At 49.5% G+C, this 23,524-nt stretch overlaps 1 protein-coding gene across 1 annotated transcript in view; it reads left to right on the top strand.

Annotated features, from left to right (window-relative positions):
• HFM1 (helicase for meiosis 1) overlaps positions 1–23,524 on the top strand; it is a 2,166,952-nt gene that overhangs the window by 297,789 nt on the left and 1,845,639 nt on the right. Inside the window, exon 4 of the mRNA XM_069233212.1 lies at positions 8,502–8,579. Coding sequence (XP_069089313.1) covers positions 8,502–8,579 — 78 coding nt within the window. The remainder of the gene's footprint in view (positions 1–8,501; positions 8,580–23,524) is intronic.

Genomic DNA, 23,524 nt, shown 5'->3' with positions numbered 1-23,524 from the left:
GGGGTAGTGTGGATGAGCAATACTACAGTAGTCACACACTACTCACACACATGAAAGAAAATACTCAGTGTTACAAAAATAAAGGTACTTTATTTTGGTGACACAAATGCCAAAATACCATAGAGACTATGCTCCCTTAGGAGGTAAGTAATACACAAATTATATACTCTAATATGCAGAAATAGCTGTAAAAACGGTTAGAAAACAGTGTAAATAGTGAAAATCACAAAAATAAGAAACAGCCTAGGGAGAACACAAACCATATACTAAGAAAGTGGATTGTGAATGGCTGCTTCCCACCTAGGCAATTGTAGTGTGTAGAGGGGCGCTGGGAGTATTAGAAAACACCAAAGATAAGCAATAGAGCTCACCCCAGAGCCCAGGAAAGCAGGAGTAAATCACACTAACTTTCCTAGAACACACGAGAAAGAAGATATTGCAAGAACCAGAAGAGACTACAAGACACCAATAATGGAGTCCTGGACCTGAAGACTTGTGGAAGAAGGGGACCAAGTCCAAGAAGCACAGAAGAGTCCAGGGAGATCAGGCGATCCGGCTAACCTGGATGAAGGTGCAAAAGAAGAACCACCAGTGAAGAACAACTGTCAGTACTGTGCCCAAGAAGACGGATGTGGGTTTCTGGTTGGTGCAAAAGATGCCACAAGCCGGATGGGTGATTGCAGTCTGGTTTGCTTTGCTGGACTCCGCCAACAAGCCTCGGCACACGCAAAGCTTTGCGGATAGCAGAAAATGGCGCTGTCGGGGACCAGGAGGGACCTGGTGAACTCTACCCAGGTGGGTCAGTCAGAGGGGGCTCTCAGCAACTCAGAGAGCCCTCAGAAGACCAGGCAGCGTGCACAGGAGTCCCACAGCACGGGGACAAAGAAGGTGCAAAAAGATGTCCCCGCAGCACTACAACAAAGGGTTCCACGCCGCTGGAGAATCAAGCAGGAAGCTGTGCGTCACAGGAAGGAGAGCCGGGGGCCGGAGCTGCACGGTGCATGAAGAACTTTGTGGAAGGATACCAACACGCCTTGGCAACTGCAAAAGACACAGAGCATGGGGCTACTGTCTTGCGTGGGGAGGCAAGATCTTACCTCCACCAAAGTTGGGCAGTAAGACGTCAGGACTCTCGGGACCACTTCAGTTCACCACCTATGAGGCAGGGCCCACGCAGCTTCTCAGGAGAAGGGACCCACGTTGCCAATCGTCGATGCAGAGAGGTGCCTGCTGAAGCAGGGGAGTGACTCCTTCATTCCAAGGGAGATTCCTTTGTTCTTCTATTGCAGGCTGAAGACAGGCTGTCCTCTGAGGATGCACAACCGAGAAACAGTTGCAGTTGCAGTGATCCCACAAAGAAATGTGGGAAAAACGTGATTTATTTTTGCTAAATTTGAGGTTTGCTGAGGATTCTGGGTAAGAAAACATTGGGGGATCCACTCAAGTCACACCTCCCTGGATTCCCTCAGGTGTCTAGTTTTCAGAAATGTTTGGGTTTGGTAGGTTTCCCTATATGGCTGCTGAGCCCAGGACCAAAAATGCAGCCCCCGCAAAAACAGGTAGTTTAGTATTTGATAATTTTGATGTGTCCACATAGTGGTTTGGGCCATTTCCTTTCGCGGGCATTAGGTCTATCCACAGAAGTGAGGTACCATTTTTATCGGGAGACGTGGGGAAATACAGAATAGCAAAACAAGTGTTATTGCCCCTTGTCTTTCTCTACATGTTTTCCTTTCAAATGTAAGACAGTGTGTAAAAAAGACATCTATTTCAGAAATGCCCTGTAATTCACATGCTAGTGTGGGCACCCCGGAATTCAGAGATGTGCAAATAACCACTGCTTCTCAACACCTTGTCTTGTGCCCATTTTAGAAATACAAAGGTTTTCTTGATACCTATTTTTCACTCTTTATATTTCAGCAAATGAATTGTTGTACACCCGGTATAGAATGAAAACCCATTGCAAAGTGCAGCTCACTTATTGGCTCTGGGTACCTAGGGTTCGTGATGATCCTACAAGTCCTATATATCCCCACAACCATAAGAGTCTAGCAGATGTAACGGTGTATTGCTTTAAAAAATCTGACATCGTAGGAAAAAGCTACAGAGTAAAACATTGAGAAAATTGCTTTTTTTCACTCAATTTCAATATTATTTATTTCAGCTGTTATTTTCTGCAGGAAAACCTTGTAGGATCTACACAAATTACTCCTTGCTGAATTCAGAATTGTGTCTACTTTTCAGAAATGTTTAGCTTTCTGGGATCCAGCATTGGTTTCACACCCATATCTGTCACTAACTGGAAGGAGGCTGAAAGCACAAAATATAGTAAAAATGGGGAATGTCCCATTAAAATGTCAAAACTGTGTTAAAAAATTGGGTTTTCTGATTCAAGTCTGCCTGTTCCTGAAAGCTGTGAAGATGGTGATTTTAGTACCGCAAACACTTTGTTGATGCCATTTTCAGGGAAAAACCACAAGCTTTCTTCTGCATCCCTTTTTTCCCATTTTTTGAAGAAAAACGAAATGTTTGCTGTATTTTGGATCATTTCTTGGTCTCCTTCAGGGGAACCCACAAACTCTGGCTACCTCTAAAATTCCTAGGATGTTGGAAAAAAAGGACGCAAATTTGGCGTGGGTAGCCTATGTGGACAAAAAGTTATGAGGGCCTAAGCGCGAACTGCCCCAAATAGCCAAAAAAAGACCTACCACCTGAGGGGGAAAAGGCCTGGCAGCGAAGGGGTTAAACATACTTCATTGATATGTACATTCAGTATAGATACTTCTTCTATTTCCAAAACTACATTAAAAATGCATTACTTCATCATAAAAGTTTTGTGAACCTCGAGAGGTTTGCTTATGGCATTGTTATGATTTTTTTTATGAATAATCAAAGTTAATGTAATAAAAAGATTTTTTGAAATAACAATGGGAAGTAATGATTGAAGATTGATTTGTTGTAAACATATTGGCGGGGGGTTCTTGAGTATATACTAACATAGCATTTATACATAATATAATAAAGTAATGCAGATCAAGTAATGCCTTGCTAAAATTCATGAAATAGCAGCAGTAAGGTATAATTTGCAACAAAAGCAATAATATTAGAGTTATCATCAGTAACTGCCTCCAAATTAGTGTTCATCATTAGTCAAATACGAGGTTAAAATATGCGTTAAAATGTTGGCAATTTGTATTCTAAAAGTATGTCCATTGTTCCTCAAAACTTGGCTTTAGTAGTTAGTTAAAAAAACATTTTGTTCCCAAAAATCAGGTGGTCATTTTCTTTAGGCACCTCCATTTTATCCTGAAAAAACTATAATTTCTAGTTAGTAAACTCACATGCTCCAAAATACTGATCCATAATTTTAGGAAAATGTACTTGTTACAAATAGTTTATTTTGGGGTACGACCCCATAAAACCTGCAATATTCATGCATACGTGCAATTTACTACGAAGCATTTCCTGATATAAAAAATGGACACAATAATAAATAGCTGTTTTGGGGGGTTTGGCCACCCTGGCAAGCAAAATAGCTGCTTAGCGCCTAGCTCCAGGACTGAAACTGCAGCTTCATTCTTCAAACAGGACAATCCAGCAACATATCTGCCCATGGACAGTGGGCGCATCTTATCCGTGCAGTGAGGAATCTGGGTGCGCTCCATTGCGGCACGCAGGCACAGTTAGCGCATATGATACCTGGCAAGTGTCTCTGGCACATCACCAGTTTCCTGATAGTACCCCACCAGAAGTTCGTTAATACCTTAATACCTTGCTGGGCGACCTTATCTGGCATAATTGCTGTTGCTGTGTAACCTTATCTAAATTGTATCTTCCTACAATTTCTGGGGGCCTGGGTGTTCCACACTTTGAATTATACTTCCTGGTTTCCCAGCTACATTTGCACACCTTCTGGCTAGTGGGCCTTCTCAGGGAGGATCCCAGTGTGCTTGAACCCCCACTCGACCAGACCACTGTCCTGCCCCTGACAGCCCCAGGTGTCTGCCTTGCCTCCTATTACAAGTGGTTAATCATGCGCCACATGTCATTCGTTCCTAAAAGTCTTGAAATAACAGCAGCAGTAAAGTAAAGCAGAAATCATGTTGTCATTCACACTCATATTTCGATTTTTCCCCTGTGAGATACCTGGGAGGCGGAGTTTGGCAGGTCTGGCAATGCACGCCTACAGCTTATATATTTCTAGCACACACGGCTTACCTTTTCCCCATTGAAACTGAAGAATGTTCTCAAGGGCCCGAACACGTGTGTCTGATGTGCATCTCCAGAGGCGGATGTCCAGTGTGGTGTATGTCTGTCCCAACCTCTTGTTATATTGGTCGGATGTAACACAGAATATTTCAGAAGCCTCAGGCCTACCGCAATTGGACAAGTGAGAAGCTGGAGCGCTGGGCATCTATAAAAGGCCAAGGAAAGACAATATGGCCATTTGCTTCACTGATCTGGCCTAAGTACTCACAAAAACGGGTGTTTACACTGAAATGGAAATGTGTTGCCTCCCCAGCATTGCAGCATGGAAACATACAATGGGCTCCCTGTCCCTCTTACCCCTTTCCCACCCAGTTTGTCATAAATTCTCTTACTGTTTGATGGGTATACATGCACACACATATCACATGACATAACCTTTTTGTGGGCTTCTCCCCTTTTTTAAGTTGAGCGCAAGCGCACAACCTCCTGTATACTTTAGTAACTTATTTCATTTGTTTGTTTTAGTGTCATTTAAAAATCCTTGCTTGCTAGTGGTCAGTCCTGCGTCTTTATCCTTCTTTTTTCTCTTTGGTCGTCCCATGGAGCAGGGACTAAGTACAGTATCATAATGCTTTGTTGTGTTCATCTGTTCATTGAGCGACTTTTTTAATTTCTTTTATGGTCGTGTTACACTGTGGGTGGGTGTATGGTCAGCTCCTATGTCAGCCAGCTTATTTCCTGTTTATCAGGTACGAAGTGCCATAATCTCCTGCACTTAGTGCAGTTAGGCATGCGTGTTCAAGGCGCCATCCTTGTTAATCAATTGCTGTCTGATGCTCGACTTGGCCCCTGCGAGAACTGTTACGATACAGTATAGCTATGAGTCTTTGAAGACTATGACGTGCATCAGACATAGCTGACGTATACACATCAGTTTAGGCCAACTTATGTTTAATCTAAACACTCTTGTGTATTTCATATTCAGAGCCCATATTTTTTTAAGATGAATGCACTGGCTAGATTTGTTTTGAGGTAAAAACTCATTTGGATATTTCAACTCTTTAGTGTTCTCATTAATTCTATGTTAGATTAGTGATGTGTGCATGTTCTACTCACTGGCAATAAAGTCAGGAATTTGTAAGAAAACAAGTGTCTGCCATATGATGTACAGATTTACTGCCATTTGAAGACAGCAGCCTCAAACGGACCATATGTTGGTAACATTTGCAATGGTTTTAGTCCTCTTTCCACATTCATTACGTAACAGTGTGAGCTCCTTCCACTTTCAGTCAGTGCCTTCGGCTTCTGTGCTGACCTTTTGCTTCTGTGTTCAACGAAAGTGAAGGTTGGGTGCTTGGTGGTGTCGAAAGTCTGCTCAGTCATGTCTGTGGGTAGGTGCCACGTGACCTTGTGTGCCACTGGGGCAGCAGGGGAAAATAATATGTTCCTAACTCTCACAGCTGATACAGTGAGGGTGTACAGTGTTCTTCAAAATGACAGCCACGAGAGCCTGAGCTAGGCACTTTGTTAAAAGGCCACTCTATTGGTTCTTTGCTTCTGCCGCCGTGCATGACCTTGTGTTGATGAGCTGCCACCTTCTTATGAATTTGCGATATATATATATATATATATATATATATATAGCTTTACAACTACTTTCATGTTGCAACATTTTTTTTTTCTAATATTGCAAACTGATGTGGCCTGCCACCTATTTAGAGGAGATGTACTAATAAACACGGATTGGTTGGCTTGAGGATTACGCCTTGTACTGTGTTATATACAGATTGCATGTTAAAGTGACTTTACAAAGGAAACTACTTGCCAAATAGTCACAAGTAGAGTTGAGCAAGGCCAACCAAAGGGCGGGGTTGGATCTAAGCACCCGTGCACAAGTGGAGCCTTGAAAATGCTTTCATGTGAATTATGCTACTAACCTTCCATACAGTATGATAAAGTCTGTTCAGTTATTTTTTTTAAAGTGTGGATTTTTTTCGTGGAACTTTTGACATTAATTAATTACATTGTATCGCTGCACTCAGGGTTACTTATTAGAAGTGATACTTTGAAACATGAACTTAGAGCCATTCCTACCCTCGTCCTAGCGACAAAACCATTATTGAACTAAGAGGCAATTTATGACATTGTCACTTGCACCCTGTATCGGGCTCAGATTATTATAGACAGAACAACATTATAGTCTATTAAAGTGCACACAGTATATTTCAGCTTGTGTTCTGTCTGACCTCACATATTTGAAGGCGTATGCGGTAATAAAAGAAAATCAGGGAAATAAAATATTTACTTAGGATCACACAAGTTTGCTTAAGCGGGGGGAACCAGTATTAATCACGTTTTCGGGTTCACTTTGTACAAATCAGTCACTAAGTTAGTATTTGTGTCTTCTTTTTACACCAAATGTTAATTCTTTACTTTTGACCCTGTGCATGAGGGTAGAGTAACAGAGGAAGGCAGTTAAAAGCTTGGATCGTTGTGGGCTCAAGGTTAAAGGAGTACCTCAAGTTCAGCCAGAGCGAGGCATCGCACTTGAGCTTTCAGTAGCTCTACCCCGAGTTACAAGGCCTTTTTATTATGAGTTTACCTCAGTGTCCACGTTTAATAGCGGGCAATATGGTTTTGTTAAATACTTTAAAACAGATACACTTGAAAACACCATGCATATGCAGTATTTGCAGGTGCGCACAGTCATATGCTATTTATTATTGTTGAGGCAGGGGCACAGTCACCACCTTGAGTCTTTACTGTCTTGCAAATCGTAGACCCTACCCTCACTCAACAATGGTGATAGACAGGATATTACATTTGTTTTTGGAAAATCGATTTTATTCAAGTTTTACATCATAACAGTCCTCCAAGGAGTGATAAAGCTGTGTCTCTGTTCACAGTGGAAAATCCTCATTCTAAGTCCTCTAGACAGTGCTGCAGCTGCATCTCTATCCAAAACACATAGGTAAAAGACATTGGCGGTCATTACGACCTTGGCGGGCGCCTACCGCCGCCCGCCAGGCGGTAACCGCCGTGCGGCCGCCAATGCGGCCGCACTCGCGCGGCCCCCATTATGACATTCCCGCTGGGCCGGCGGCCGCAAACCAAGTTTGCGCCCGTCGGCCCAGCGGGGATGAGGCCGCAACATAGGAGCCGGCTCCTAATGGAGCCGGCGGTGTTGCGGCCGTGCGACGGGTGCAGTTGCACCCGTCGCGCTTTTCACTGTCTGCTATGCAGACAGTGAAAAGCTGGCCGGGGCCCTGTTAGGGGGCCTCTGGACACCCCTTACCGCCAGCCTCTTCCTGGCAGTGCAAACCGCCAGAAACAGGCTGGCGGTAGGGATGTCATAATCCCCAGGGCAGCGCTGCTTGCAGCGCTGCCCTGGCAGATTATCACTGCCAGGGCTAAAATGGCGGGAAACCGCCGGCCCCGGCGGTGCGACCGCGGCGCTACCGCCTCGGTCGTAATGAGGGCCTCCGTACCGCCAGCCTGTTGGCGGTACGGACGCTACATTACCCCTGGCGGTCTGCGACCGCCAGGGTCTTAATGACCACCATTGACATTTACAACGCCTATGGCGCTAACTCTCCCAAATGTGAGACCTATTGCATTGCAAATGCTTGTTTTAAATTGTGGGGATGGCACCTGTTTCCTTATCAATGTGTACTTCAGTTCTGCTGAGATGTCCTCAGCAAATTATTTCTGATGCCTCCTATTGCACTGTAGGTTTTGATGTTTAATCCAAATTCAATAAAAAAACAGATTACAAAAAATATATTAAAATAAGTTCTCAGAAGCTCCATAAACTAAAAGCTAAACATGGAGCCACAGGAAATCGAGCAAAACTACCAGATCCCTTGAGGTGATTTTGGTTTAGGAATAAGATCTCCCTTGAGATAACATTAGTGTTTTTTTATTAGGACAAGACATCTCAATAAGGTAATATATAAAACAACGTCCTCTATGTTGGTGCATGAAACCAACACAGTTGAGTGTATAGGTCTCTGTTGCTGAAATCTGCCATCAACAAGTAAAGGAAAGAAAGCAAAACAGCTATACAAGAAGTGCTAATGCAATTGGGCCATGTCGACCCCACAACCTTTGCTTTTCTTTGTGAAGTAATAAAGGCCTTTAGAGTATTCCTAATGGATTATAAACCGTTTCCTCTTGAGATTGTTGTGTGACAAGTGATACAACATTGTTGAGCATGGTTAAAAGCATCTTGATATTATATTGCACACTTGAAAAGTTTTAATTTAGTAACTCTCTTGTAATACTTTGTCTAGGAAAAATGGGACAGTATGACCAGAAAATGGAGGGACAACACTTTGGTTCAACTTGTACGACTGTTCCTCATTGATGAGGTAATAATCTATTTGCATTTGGTTTGAAAGTGAAACTATTTGGAGCTTCTTATTAGGGATAATATTAAATCTAGTATAAAACTACTGCTAGGCAGAGGTACAGCGCAATTTACATGTTGACTAAAAAGATAGTAACACCTACCACATAACTGGCTAAGTCTAGTGGAATTTGCTGCTACCACATGCTTCTTCGGAGACAAATTGGACCTCCTTAAAGTACCATTATACTATTGTCTTCAAAATTTTGTAAATTTTCCCAGTTTCTTCCAAACCCTGTCTACATAAGCTAGTGATGCATTCTTTTGATGGTAAGAACAGGTTGAATGATTGAGAGCTTATTATGAAGGAACAAATGGCTTTGATGTGTGGGACTTGATAGACCTAGGGATTGTAATGTTATTAATCTGTAGAAGGAGATGGTGCCCTACAAATTCATACGCACGTAAAGAGCACAAAGCAAATGTAATAATAACCTAGCCTCTTTCCCAAAATCGATACCTGAATATATTCTATGAAGTATGTGCTCATGGGATCCAACTTCAGCACATAGTTTCAAACAATTGTCAGAATTGGGGGCAGCCACATTTAAATTCTTCTCCAGCATGGGATATTTCATAGAATTACATGCTGGAATCATTCAATCATTCCTTGTGGTCAGTTTGGGAATCACATGTATTTTTAAAAGCAGTTAACAGTGTTAAAATGGCCGTAGGCCCATCAGCAGTGTTTGTTTAGTAGTACATCCGTCTCATTTGAAACAACCCAAAGTTCAGCCAATGAGGTAAAAAGGCTGAGCTCTCTACTCCTCTTAAGGACTCCCACCATTGAATAGATTTATACTGCAAGTTATGTGTGAGGGATTACCTGGAATGAACTTTGGTGGTCATTACAACCCTGGCGGACGGTGTTAAAGGTGCGGTAATACCGCAAACAGGCCGGCGGTCAAAAAAAGGGAATCATGACCGTGGCGGAAACCGCCAACAAAGACAGACACTTTAACACACCGCCCGCCACGGCGGTACAGACAAGCAGCGTGGCGGTCACCACCATCAGACAGGTGGCAGACAATGTACCGCCCATAGTATCACAACCCGCCAATCCGCCACCTTTTCCGGGGCAGATTCACTGTGGATAAAAACACGGCGGAAACAGTTTCTGCAATGGGAAAACGCTCACCTTAACACATCCCACGAGGAAGGAGGACACCATGGAGCCGGATTTACAAATCCTACCTGCCCTTGTATTCCTACTCATCTACGAAGAGCAGCGCCAGCGGCGGCGAAGACAACGGTGAGTACTGCACCTACGACATAGGGGAGGGGGGAGGCAAAAGTCAGGGGTACACACATGCAACACCCCCACCCCCACCCTCACACATTACAACACACACACCAATGCATTTCCAAACATCACAGTAACAACCCACAACCCCCCCGGAAGAATGCAACGACAAAACGAAATCAGTGCAAACATTCTAATGTATCAAAATACATGTGTCACATATGTACAGATATATATAAATTCATACAAAGGTATATACATTACGAGAAGTAGTGCAGATATTCACATCTCAATGTCCGTGCACCACTAGGCCAAAAATGCATGGGCGAGGCCCACACAAGATACCTGTCCACAAACGGAGAGAACACTGCCGGGGCATCAGAGAGAAAAACAACAGGCACCTTAGGGGGAAGGGAAGGGGGAGCACCTCAGCCGGATTACAGCACCACGCCACATCCACGACAGGGCTCCATGCCCATTGATGTATCCTGGGGAGTGCAAAGCCACAGTCTCACAAGTCTCTACAGTGGTTGGTGTGCCCACTGTTCAATCCTGGGGAGTGCAAAGCCACAGTCTCACAAGTCTCTACAGTGGTTGGTGTGCCCACTGTTCAATCCTGGGGAGTGCAAAGCCACAGTCTCACAAGTCTCTACAGTGGTTGGTTTGCCCACTTTTCAATCCTGGGGAGTGCAAAGCCACAGTCTCACAAGTCTCTACAGTGGGTGGTTTGCCCACTGTACCATCCTGGGGAGTGCAAAGCCACAGTCTCCCAAGTGGCTAACAGTCTCCACTGGTTCTGGAGGGGGACTGGTGCCCAGAGTGCTTCATCCTGTGAAGGACAGAGGTAGTGGATGGATCTCTCCACTGGTTCTGGAGGGGGACTGGTGCCCAGAGTGCTTCATCCTGTGAAGGACAGAGGTAGTGGATGGATCTCTCCACTGGTTCTGGAGGGGGACTGGTGCCTAGACTGGATTAGTCTCCCCGTGACAGTTCATGTCCCATCACTGTCCCAGCTGCACATGGGACAACGATGCTTGATGTGGCGGTCTTTTCCTTTTTCAGCGGTGCATGCCCTGTTCAGCGGTGCTTTGCCATGGCGGTCTCTGGACTGTTCAGCGCTGCTTGCCCTGTTCAGCGGTGCTTTGCCATGGCGGTCTCAGGACTGTTCAGTGGTGCTTGCCCTGTTCAGCTGAGCTTTGGCATGGCGGTCTCAGGACTGTTCAGCGGTGCATGCCCTGTTCAGCGGTGCTTTGGCATGGCGGTCTCAGGACTGTTCAGCGGTGCTTGCCCTGTTCAGCGGTGCTTTGGCATGGCGGACTCAGGACTGTTCAGCGGTGCATGCCCTGTTCAGCGGTGCTTTGGCATGGCGGTCTCAGGACTGTTCAGTGGTGCATGCCCTGTTCAGTGGTGCTTTGCCATGGCGGTCTCAGTACTGTTCAGCGGTGCATGCACTGTTCAGCGGTGCTTTGGCATGGTGGTCTCAGGACTGTTCAGCGGTGCATGCCCTGTTCAGCGGTGCTTTGCCATGGCGGTCTCAGGACTATTCAGCGGTGCTTGCCCTGTTCAGCAGTGCTTTGGCATGGTGGTCTCAGGACTGTTCAGCGGTGCATGCCCTGTTCAGCGGTGCTTTGCCATGGCTGTCTCAGACCTGTGCATTGGTGTGTGGCATGACGGTCCCTCATTGCCCAGCGGGGCTGTGGCTGCCGGGGCCCTCCTGGGCACTGACTCTGGCGGTGGCTGTGGTCTCCTGACCAGTGACGATAGTTGTGCCCTCCTGGGCAATGACTCCGGCAGTGGCGGTGGTCTCCTGACCAGTGACGATACTTGTGCCCTCCTGGGCAATGACTCCGGCGGTGGTCTCCTGACCAGTGACGATACTTGTGCCCTCCTGGGCAATGACTCTGGCGGTGGTCTCCTGACCAGTGACGATAGTTGTGCCCTCCTGGGCACTGACTCTGGCGGTGGTCTCCTGACCAGTGACGATACTTGTGCCCTCCTGGGCAATGACTCCGGCTGTGGCGGTGGTCTCCTGACCAGTGACGATACTTGTGCCCTCCTGGGCAATGACTCTGGCGGTGGTCTCCTGACCAGTGACGATAGTTGTGCCCTCCTGGGCACTGACTGCGGTGGTGGTCTCCTGACCAGTGACAATACTTGTGCCCTCCTGGGCAATGACTCCGGCGGTGGCGGTGGTCTCCTGACCAGTGACGATACTTATGCCCTCCTGGGCAATGACTCCGGCGGTGGCGGTGGTCTCCTGACCAGTGACAATACTTGTGCCCTCCTGGGCAATGACTCCGGCGGTGGCGGTGGTCTCCTGACCAGTGACGATACTTGTGCCCTCCTGGGCAATGACTCTGGCGGTGGTCTCCTGACCAGTGACGATAGTTGTGCCCTCCTGGGCACTGACTCTGGCGGTGGTCTCCTGACCAGTGACGATACTTGTGCCCTCCTGGGCAATGACTCCGGCTGTGGCGGTGGTCTCCTGACCAGTGACGATACTTGTGCCCTCCTGGGCAATGACTCTGGCGGTGGTCTCCTGACCAGTGACGATAGTTGTGCCCTCCTGGGCACTGACTGCGGCGGTGGTCTCCTGACCAGTGACAATACTTGTGCCCTCCTGGGCAATGACTCCGTCGGTGGTCTCCTGACCAGTGACGATACTTATGCCCTCCTGGGCAATGACTCCGGCGGTGGCGGTGGTCTCCTGACCAGTGACAATACTTGTGCCCTCCTGGGCAATGACTCCGGTGGTGGCGGTGGTCTCCTGACCAGTGACGACGGTGCTGGCGGTGGCGTCCCGGCCGCTGGGAAGGATGCCGCCCTTCTCCGCTGTGATGCTCACACCAGGCTGTGCAGACTTCTTCGGGCCCTTCCCCACCTTTGGAGGAGTCACAGATGACTCTGCAATCCCCCTGGGACCCCTGTGAGTTGTTTTGCCTCCAGGAGTCTTCACCCGGTCCCGTCGGCCACTTTCCAACTTCAGAGCATTTACAGGGGGTGGACTGCCAGTGCCTTGGCTCCGTGTCACACTACCTGCCCTGGTGGCTGGTGCACTCCACACACCTGTAACACGCACCACTGGTACTGGAGGCTTTTTGGCTGAGGCGCTACGATGGGACTGATGAATTGGAGGGGTGGGGTTGGGGGCAAAAAGGTCAACTTTGCAGAGGGACAGTTTCTGACGAACACTGGGATGGGTAGCTGGAGGGGTTCTGGGAGTGGAGGAAGAGGAGGTGGTTGTAGGAGGTGTCACTTTAGGTGTTTTGGGTGCAGGTGCAGGTACTGGAGGCTGTCGTGAGGTGGAGGATGTTGGGTGTGTGGGTGCCCGCGTTTGTGTACTTTGGGAGGGGGCGTCACAGACACACTGGGAGAGGACACAGAGGACGTGTAAATGGTAGTGGGGGTGGTGAGTGCAGGTGCGCGGCTTGGGGTGCTGGGTGTCCTTGTGCGATTCATGGTGCCTGTAGATGTGGTGCATGCAGGTGTAGACGAGACTGGGAGGGAGGAGGCAGACGACGAGGAGGGGGACACAGTGGAGGCAGTGGATGTTGCTGTGTCTGCATGTGGGTGATGCTTGTGTGTGTGCCTGTGGGTTGTGTGGTGCCTATGTTTGCCTGAGCTACTTTTGTGGGTTGAGGTGTATGCATGCTTGTCTGATGGTGTGCTTGGGACAGGCTGGGGTACAGGGGATTGGGTCTGGGTGGAGGGAGTTGGAAGGGGGAGGCTAGAGACAGGGACAATGGCTCCCATCAGTGCTGAGGCCAGAGATTGCAGGGTTCGATGATGGGCAGCCTGACCAGAATGAATGCCCTCCAGGAATGCATTAGTGTGTTGCAATTCCCTTTCTACACCCTGGATGGCATTCACAATGGTAGACTGCCCAACAGTGAGTGACCTGAGGAGGTCAATGGCCTCCTCACTGAGGGCAGCAGGGGTGACTGGGGCAGGGCCTGAGGTGCCTGGGGCGAAGGTGATGCCCACCCTCCTGGGTGAGCGGGCACGGGGCGAACGCTGAAGGGCTGCTGGGAGGGCGGTGCTGGTAGGGGAGGTGACGGCTGTACCTGTAGAAGTGGGGGGCCCAGATGGTGCCGTCACCACAAGGGAGCTCTCATCGGCGGACGAGTCCGTGTCGCTGGTTGGTGATACGGTGACCGACGTGTAGCTCCCCTCGCCCTCCGTCCCACTGGTGCATTCTGAGTCCGTGGTGTGGCCCTCCATGGCCATGTGGGATGCAGCTCCCTCGTGCCCCGGTGCCACTGTACCTCCGCCTGATGATGCTGATGCACATAAGAACAGGGAGAGCAGAAAAAGGGGGAGGGAACGACAGAAGAAAGACAGGTTGAGTCCATGGCTTACCGCTACCGTTGGCGGACAATACAGACACAGCAGCCCCCTGCACTACGCCGTGCTCTTGGCCTCTACAGAAGCAAATCCAGGGATCTGGCCTACATGCCTATGGTGGACATCTGCACACATGGATGCCACAGGGGCATCTATACCTGTACTTGGCCCACTACTGAGGTGGGGTGGAGTGCCACATGCCCTGCATTATAGAGGGGCCTTGCCTACGTATTTCTGCCTGGCCTAGGTACACCCACAGCCCTCCTCCCTCAGCCAGCCCCTCAACTGTGCGCCAAGTACCCAGAATGAGGTTGTACTCACCCCCTTGTGTCTGCTGTGATGCCCTCAAGCGCCCATCCAACTCAGGGTAGGCCACCGCCAGGATCCGGAACATCAGGGGGGTCATGGTGCGACGGGCACCTCTCCCACGTTGGGAGGCCATCCCCAGCTGAGCCTCTGCCGTCTACTTGCTCCAGCAGCGAATGTCCTCCCATCTTTTCCGGCAGTGGGTGCCCCGTCTCTGGTGGACCCCCAGGGTCCGTACGTCCTTGGCGATGACACGCCAAATGTCCTTCTTCTGGTGGGCGCTGACCTACATGACATGCACAAGGGAAGAAGAGAAGTCATTACCAACTGCACCGTCGATGTGAGTGTCCCCCCTCCCTACCCTAGCCATGTGGCACATTCATTCACATGCATTCATGTTCTCTGAACTCTGCCCCCTTCCCTCTTACAACCAGCCCTCTCCACCCAGGCCTAGCCCATACAACGTGCTCCCTGTGTACTAACCTGTTGGTCTGGAGGACCGTAGAGTAGCATGTACTGGGGGAGGACCCCGTCTACTAGTTTCTCTACCTCCTGAGCAGTGAAGGCAGGGGCCCTTTCCCCAGACACAGCAGCCATCGTCGCTTCCAGACCGAGGTCACAGCAGCACCTGCAGTGTAGGTCCTCTCCTGTCGAAGATCAGGTATCGAGTGATTGAACAGATAGAAAATGGCGGTGACGTCCGCGGCGGTGCGTATCATCACCGGCGGCGCACTTTTTCATTGGCTCCTGGGACCCATAGTGTCCAATGTTAACCAATGCAGCATTGCGCCGCGGTCTACGACCGCCTACCGCGACGGTATGCAACGCCAGCGCAGTTACCTCACAATCCCATTGTCCCAGTTTAGAGGTCAGGCAGCCGCCATTTCAGGGGCCCACATGGCTTCATTTACTTCTGCGTCACACATAGCTAGGCCTACACTCAACACACATACAGGAAGGGTTTTGTGTTTGGTGTCGTGTTCTGTGTATCTGTGGGTACATACCTGGCAAAAAGTTGACTCTGTGGTCGCTGTTGTCCTTCCTAGGCACCGTCAGCTGGGACAATTGAGAAGATGGCGGAATCCTCTGGTGTACCGACCGCTGGTGGACCTGTTGATAATGGAGGAGCGACATTTAATCGTCACCTACAGGTTTGACCGTGCCACTATCCATGAACTATGTACCCAGTTGGAGCCAGACCTGATGTCACCAATCCGCCATCCCACTGGAATCCCCCCTGACGTGCAGGTGCTGTCAGTGCTCCATTTCCTTGCAAGTGGGTCTTTCAGACAACAGTGGCCATGGCATCAGGGATGTCCCAGTCTATGTTTTCCAACGTGCTGTCCAGAGTGTTGGCTGCCCTGCTGAAACATGTAAGGAGATACATCATTTTCCCTGAGGTGGAAGATTTGGCTACAGTTAAAGGTGATTTCTATGCCCTTGGACATATCCCCAACATCATAGGTGCTATTGATGGGACCCATGTAGCTCTGGTCCCCTCCCACAGGAGTGAACAGGTGTACAGGAACCGGAAGAGTTACATTCTATGAATGTACAGATGGTATGTTTGGCAGACCAGTACATCTCTCAGGTAAATGCTATGTTTCCTGCCTCAGTGCATGACGCCTACATCCTGCGGAATAGCAGCATCCCTGATATGATGGGTCAACTCCAGAGGCACCGTGTGTGGCTATTAGGAGACTCTGGTTACCCCAACCTGTCCTGGCCATTGACCCCAGTGAGGAATCCCAGGACCAGGGCAGAGGAGCGCTACAATGAGGCCACAGGGCGGACTAGGAGGGTGATCGAATGGACCTTCGGCCTCCTGAAGGCCAGGTTCAGGTGCCTCCATATGATAGGTGGTTCCCTATTCTACTCACCGAAGAAGGTGTGCCAGATCATCATCGCCTGCTCGATGCTTCACAATCTTGCATTGCGACGCCAGGTGCCTTTTCTGTAGGAGGATGGTCCAGATGACGGTGTTGCGGCAGCTGTGGAGCCTGTGGACAGTGATGAGGAGGAAGCTGAGGAAGAAGACATCGACAACAGGGAGTCAGTCATACAGCAATATTTTCAGTGACACACAGGTGAGAACATTTTCATTTTTACCATTACATTCACTGTCACACGCCTTCCTCTATCCTGTGTGTAATTTCATAGCATTATTTGGTAACTGAGTTGTACCTTTCCATTACGGTTTCACAGGTGTGGTTACCAACGTGTGTCATATGCATGCATCCTTCAAGGACTTGTGATGTGTGACATTGGTATGTTGGCTTTACAACTAGAAACGCATTTTGACACTGTCATTGATAATACATTTTACCAAATCACAGACTGACTCCAGATTGTTTTGTGGTTCAAGGGTGTTTATTTAAGTGCTCAAAAATGGAGGGGGGTTGTAATATGGTGATGGGTGACGGTGGAGGAATGTCCATGGCAGAGTCCAGTCTATTGGTCACACAGGTGCACTGCCCATATGGGCAAAGGAAGTGGAGCTGGGGAAGTTAAAGTATGGACAGGGTAACAAAGTGGGACAGTGGGAGGACAATCAGGGTGGTCTCATTTCCTGACGGGGGTCTTGCCATCTTGCTCTGTCCTGTTCCTGGATCTCAGGGACCGCTTGCGTGGTGGTTGTCCGCCTGCAGGGGGTGGGGTGCTGGTGTGGTGGTCCTGTGGCGGGGCGTCCTGTCCACTAGCGCCGGCGGAGGTGGTGGGCATTTCATTGTCCATGCTAGTGTCAGGGGCCCCTTGGAGTGCCACGGTGTCCCTCAAGGTCTGCTGTATGTCCTTCAGCACCACAACGATGGTGCCCAGGGCGAAGCTTATGGTCCTGAGCTCCTCCCTGAACCCCAAATACTGGTCCTCCTGCAGGCGCTGGGTCTCCTGAAACTTGACCAGGACCGTCGCCATCGTCTCCTGGGAGTGGTGGTATGCTCCCATGATGGAGGATAGGGCCTCGTGGAGAGTGGGTTCCCTTGGCCTGTCCGCCCCCTGTCGCACAGCAGCCTTCCCAGTTCCCCTGTGTTCCTGTGCCTCCGTCCCCTGGACTGTGTGCCCACTACCACTGCCCCCAGGTCCCTGTTGTTATTGGGGTGGTGGGCTATCCTGGGTTCCCTGTAGGGGTGGACACATCACTGATTGACCTGTCCTGGGTACGGAGGTTTGGGCCTGCTGGGTGGGTGCTGTGCTGATGTTACCAGAGGGTGGAAGGTCAGTGTTGGGCTGTGCCTGTGCAAGGGGAACCGACTGTCCCGAGGCCCACGATGGTCCGGGCTGGTCATCAGGATCCAGTAGGGCAGAGCTGCTCTCGTCACTGTGGGCCTCTTCTGTGGGTGGAGTGGAGTTGTCTGGACCCTCCGGTGTGGTGACGGTCCTTTGTGATCCTGCAGGGGCATAAGAGCATGATTATTGCATGTGTGTGTGTCATGGTGTGCAATTGGTGGCTCACCGTGTACCCCAGTGCAAGCATTCCTGTGTGGGGGTTGTGTGATGATGTTTGGGGGGGTGTTCTGGGTATGTGCAGTGAGCATGCTTTAGTGAGGGGTGACCATGCTTAGTTGTGTCATGCAGGGCTTGGTGTTGGGATGTGTGGTTTGTGTTATTAGTGCATTAGTGAGGAGTTTGAGTGATAGGGGAGGGGGTGAGGGTGGGGGGGTGTGATAGCATGCAGGTAGGGTGGGGGATATGATAGTTAAGATTTGACTTACCAGTGTCCATTCCGCCACCGACTCCTCCGAGGCTCTCTGGATGCATGATGGTCAAGACTTGCTCCTCCCATGTTGTTAGTTGTGGGGGAGGAGGTGGGGATCCGCCGCCAGTCCGCTGAACCGCGATGTTGTGCCTGGAGACCGCTGAACGCACCTTCCCCCGTAGGTCATTCCACCTCTTCCTGATGTCCTCTCGATTTCTTGGATGCTGTCCCACAGCGTTGACCCTGTCCACTATTCTGCGCCATAGCTCGATCTTCCTGGCTATGGATGTGTGCTGCACCTGTGAGCCAAATAGCTGTGGCTCTACCCGTAGGATTTCCTCCACCATGACCCTGAGCTCCTCCTCGGAAAACCAGGGGTGTCTTTGGCGTGACATGGGGTGGTGTGGGTGATGTGTGGGGCGGTGTCAGTGTTAATGTATGTGGTGATGTGTAGTGGTGTGTGGTGTTTTGTGCGTGGATGTTGTGTGGATGATGGTGTTGTGTGGCTCTGTGTGGTGGGATTGTCTATTCTGTTCTCTCTCTCTGGCCTTCGTGAATAATTTTTGGTCGTAGGGGTTTGTGGGTGATGTGGGTGTGTGTTTTATATTGTGTTGGGTGTGTGGGAGTGGTGTGTGTATGTGTATCAGGTGTGTGTATTTGTAATTGTCCAATATGGAGGTGTTTTGGAGATGTGTGTGTATTTTGAGCGCTGCGGTTTGTACCGCCAATGGAATACCGCAGTTAAAAGACTGCCGCGTGGATTCGTGGGTCGCAATAGCATGGGCGTGTTTCTGTTGGCGTAGAGGTGGAGGATTTGTTTTTGCCAGTTTAACACTGACCTTTGGTGTGGCGGACTTGTGTGGGAGTCTGAATTTCGGCGGATTCCGAGATGTGGGTCATAATAGCTGTGGCGGAGTTCCGCGGCAGCGGCGGTGTATTGGCGGTCTTCTGCACGGCGGTAAGCGCCTTTTACTGCCAATGTTGTAATGACCCCCTTTATGTTTTACTGTCTCAAACACTCCTATCACAAGATGGGGGGACGTGACTTACCACATTGTAGCGTCCATCAGTTCCTCCACGTCTTTGACGCGGATGCTGCCCAAGCAGGAAGTCAGGCAGCAGAAATTGCGACATCGATGTCAACAGACAAGCACCTCAAGTGGAGTCAAGAGGAGGAGCCAGCAGACGTGATGGCAGATTATGAGACAATTAGAGGGGCGGTACATCAGTTTCCGGTGGACGGAACAGGAGACTGAAAACAATTCATGGCCACTACAGACAAGAGGAGCGAGGAACCCAAGGAGCCACAGCAGCCTGAGGGATGCCGGCAGGGCCCATATTCCTGCCATGCTCCTGTTGATCCCCAATCTGCACCTCTGTCTGAGGTTCTACTGTACATCCTATCTTTTGCCCAGTAGTGCTCTGCTTTAGGCACCCTTAAAGGTTACCTGTATGCTATCTCTGCCTTCCTCAGATTGCCACATCAACCCTTCTTATTCTAATCTCTCCTTGTTGGGAAGTTTCTTAAGGGACTCAGTCACATGTTTCCACCTAAGCCATACATAATGCCCCAGTGGGATTTGAACCTGGCCCTTACATACCTTATGTGTGCTCCTTTTGAGCCACTACGTAATTGTCCTACACAGCTCCTCACATTTCAAACTGATTTCCTTATCACCATCACCTCTACTTGCAGAGTTAGTGAGCTACAAGCTCTTTCTTCAAAGCCACCATTTCTATCTGTCCATCCTGACAAAGTGGTGCTTTGTACCAGGGCCTCTTTCCTCCCCTAAGTCGCCACGCCGTTTCATGTAGGCTAATCCATTACTTTGCTTATGCACCCCCACACCCTTTTCATGAAGAGGAGAGACTTCACCATCTGGATCCAAAAAGAGCATTGGTGTTCTACCTTGATCGTACAAAAGATTTCCAGGTGGACAATCAACTCTTTGTAGGTTATGTGTAGGAAGTTGGCTCTGTATATACTATCTCAAAGTAAGAGGCAGTGTGCACAGAGTCCAAGGGTTCCCCTTAGAGGTAAGATAATGGCAAAATTAGATCATTCTAATGCTCTATTTTGTGGTAGTGTGGCCAAGCAGTAGGCTTATCAGAGGGTAGTGTTAAGCATTTGTTGTACAGACACAGGCAATAAATGAGGAACACACACTCAAAAACTTACTCCAGGCCAATAGATTTTTATATAGAAAAATATATTTTCGTAGTTTATTTTAAGAACCACAGGTTCAGGATTTGCAGTAAACACTTTAAATGCAAGGTACTTCACTTAGATACTTTAGGAACTTTGAATAAAAGCAATATCATATACATTCTTTGTAAAAATGGCAATAAGCTATTTTCAAAGTGGACACTGCACAAATCAACAGTTCCTTGGGGAGGTAAGTAAAGGTTAGATTAGGAGGTAATTAAAACACTTACAAGTCTCAGTCCTGGGGCATAGGCAGCCCACAATTGGGGGTTCAAGGCAACCCCAAAGTTACCACACCAGCAGCTCAGGGCCGGTCAGGTGCAGAGGTCAAAGAGGTACCCAAAACACATAGGCGCCTATGGAGAACAGGGGTGCTCCGGTTCCAGTCTGCCAGCAGGTAAGTACCTGCGTCCTCGGGGGCAGACCAGGGGGTTTTGTAGAGCACCGGGGGGGACACAAGTAGGCACACAAAACTCACCCTCAGCGGCACAGGGGCGGCCGGGTGCAGTGTGCAAAGCAGGCGTCGGGTTTTGTATAGATTTCAATAGAGGGACCCGGGGGTCACTCTAGCGGTGCAGGCAGGCACAGGGGGGGCTTCTCGGGACAGCCACCACCTGGGCAAGGCAGAGGGTCGCCTGGGGGTCACTCCTGCACTGAGGTTCGGTTCCTTCAGCTGTGGGTGCAGTGCTAGTTCCAGGCGTCGGGTCCCTTTTTACAGGCAGTCGCAGTCGGGCAGCCTCTGGATTCTCTCTGCAGGCGTCGCTGGGAGGCTCAGGGGGGTCATCTCTGGTTACTCACGGGCTCGCAGTCACCGGGGAGTTCTCCCTGAGGTGTTGGTTCTCTGAATCTCGAGCCGGGGGAGTCGGGTGCAGAGTGAGAAGTCTCATGCTTCCGGCAGGAAACGTGCAGTCTTTGGAAGTTGCTTCTTTGTTGCAAAGAAGTAGCTGGTTTTGAGCAGGGCCGCTTCTCACTGGAGTTTCTTGGTCCTTTAGTCCAGGGAAGTCCTCTGAGGCTTCAGAGGTTGCTGGTCCCTGTCGGATGCGTCGCTGGTTGCAGGTTTTCGAAGTTGGAGACAGGCCGGTAGGGCTGGGGCCAAAGCAGTTATTGTCTTCCTCCTTCTCTGCAGGCTTGTAGGTCAGCAGTCCTTCTTGTTTCTTCAGGTTGCAGGAATCTGATTTCCTGGGATCTTGATGAACCTAAATACTGTATTTAGGGGGGTGTTTAGGTCTGGGAGGGCAGTAGCCAACGGCTACTGTCCTTGAGGGTGGCTACATCCTCTTTGTGCCTCCTCCCTGTGGGAGGGGGGCACATCCCTAATCCCATTGGGAGAATCCTCCAAAACCAAGATGGAGGATTTCTAAAGGCAGGGGTCACCTCAGCTCAGGGCACCTTAGGGGCTGTCCTGACTGGTGGGTGACTCCTCCTTGTTTTTCTCATCATCTCCCCTGGGCTGTGTCCAGGGGGCGGGCATCTCCACTAGCTGGAGTGCCCTGGGGTATTGTAACACGAAGCCTGAGCCTTTGAGGCTCACTGCTAGGTGTTAAAGTTGCTGCAGGGGGGAGGTGTTAAGCACCTCCACCCAGTGCAGGCTTTGTTTCTGTCCTCAGAGAGCACAAAGGCTCTCACCCCAGAGGGGCAGAAACTCGTCTCTCAGCAGCAGGCTGGCACAGACCAGTCAGTCCTGCACTGAAGGATTGGGTAAAATACAGGGGGCATCTCTAAGATGCCCTCTGTGTGCATTTTGTAATAAATCCAACACTGGCACCATGGTGTGTTTATTATTCTGAGAAGTTTGAAAACCAATCCTCCCAGTATTCAGTGTAGCCATTATGGAGCTGTGGAGTTCGTTTTTGACAAACTCCCAGACCATATACTTACTATGGCCACGCTGTACTTACAATGTCTAAGAATAGACTTAGAAACTGTAGAGGCATATTGCTCATGCAGCTATGCCCTCACCTGTGGTATAGTGCACCCTGCCTTAGGGCTGTAAGGCCTGCTAGAGGGGTGACTTTCCTATGCCACAGGCAGTATTTTGTGGGCATGGCATCCTGAGGGGGATACCATGTCGACTTTGCCTTTTTCTCCCCACCAACACACACAATCTACAATGGCAGTGTGCATGTGTTAGGTGAGGGGTCCCTTAGGGTGGCACAACATATGCTGCAGCCCTTAGGGACCTTCCCTGGTCACAGGGCCCTTGGTACCACTGGTACCTTTTACAAGGGACTTATCTGTGTGCCAGGGGTGTGCCAATTGTAGAAACAATGTTACATTTTAAGTGAAAGAACACTGGTGCTGAGGCCTGTTTAGCACGGTCCCAGCACACTTCTCAGTCAAGTCAGCATCAATATCAGGCAAAAAGTGAGGGGTAACTGCAAAGGGGAGCCATTTTCCTACATTATGTGGGTGCAAAGAAGGGACGGGCAGTGCAGAAGTGGACCATCTCTCAATGGGTTTTCCTCTGCATCCAGATGTGCTATACTTTGGCAAAGAAGCAACCCCCTGAGGGCTTGTGTGCTCATTCCACCGGAGCGACTGCTGCAATCACAGCATTGGCACGCGGAGTTCCCATCTGGACATCTGCCAGGCAGCAACGTGGGTGTCTTTGCACACGTTCACAGAGCATTACTGCCTGGATAGTCAGGTCTGCAGAGACAGGTACTTTGGCTGTTCAGTCCTGCAGGACATTCGAGTCTGACCTTGGTTTGCAGCCCACCGCTGAGGATGGTATTGCTTAGGTATCTATTCTAAGGTAAAGAATCTGCAGCTAGAAGTCTCTATCAGATTAACACATCACTTACCTTCGGTAACAATTTATCTGCTAGAGACATATTCTAGTTGCAGATTCCTTACCAACCCACCCATCCTTCCCGGTTTGTAAACTGAGTTCTAGGAACAGGGATTCCCTTTTCAGGGCCCTAGTTCTGGCGCACCAATCTCAGTATTTTTCATGGATCCGTCTTACTGGTGTGGAAAGTTGTGAAAAGAAACTGCCGTCAGCATGCCGGGGTGACAACAATATACGACTGTGATGTCATCATGGTGAACACAATGTCAACTACGCATGTGGAGTCGACCAATGCAACCTGACAGTGCGCAAGTGTACTGCTT

This window comes from Pleurodeles waltl, chromosome 4_2 (genome assembly GCF_031143425.1).
Source record: "Pleurodeles waltl isolate 20211129_DDA chromosome 4_2, aPleWal1.hap1.20221129, whole genome shotgun sequence".
Lineage (NCBI taxonomy): Eukaryota > Metazoa > Chordata > Amphibia > Caudata > Salamandridae > Pleurodeles > Pleurodeles waltl.
The sequence above is the reverse complement of the archived record's forward strand: the minus strand, read 5'-3'. Positions and strand labels throughout refer to the sequence as shown.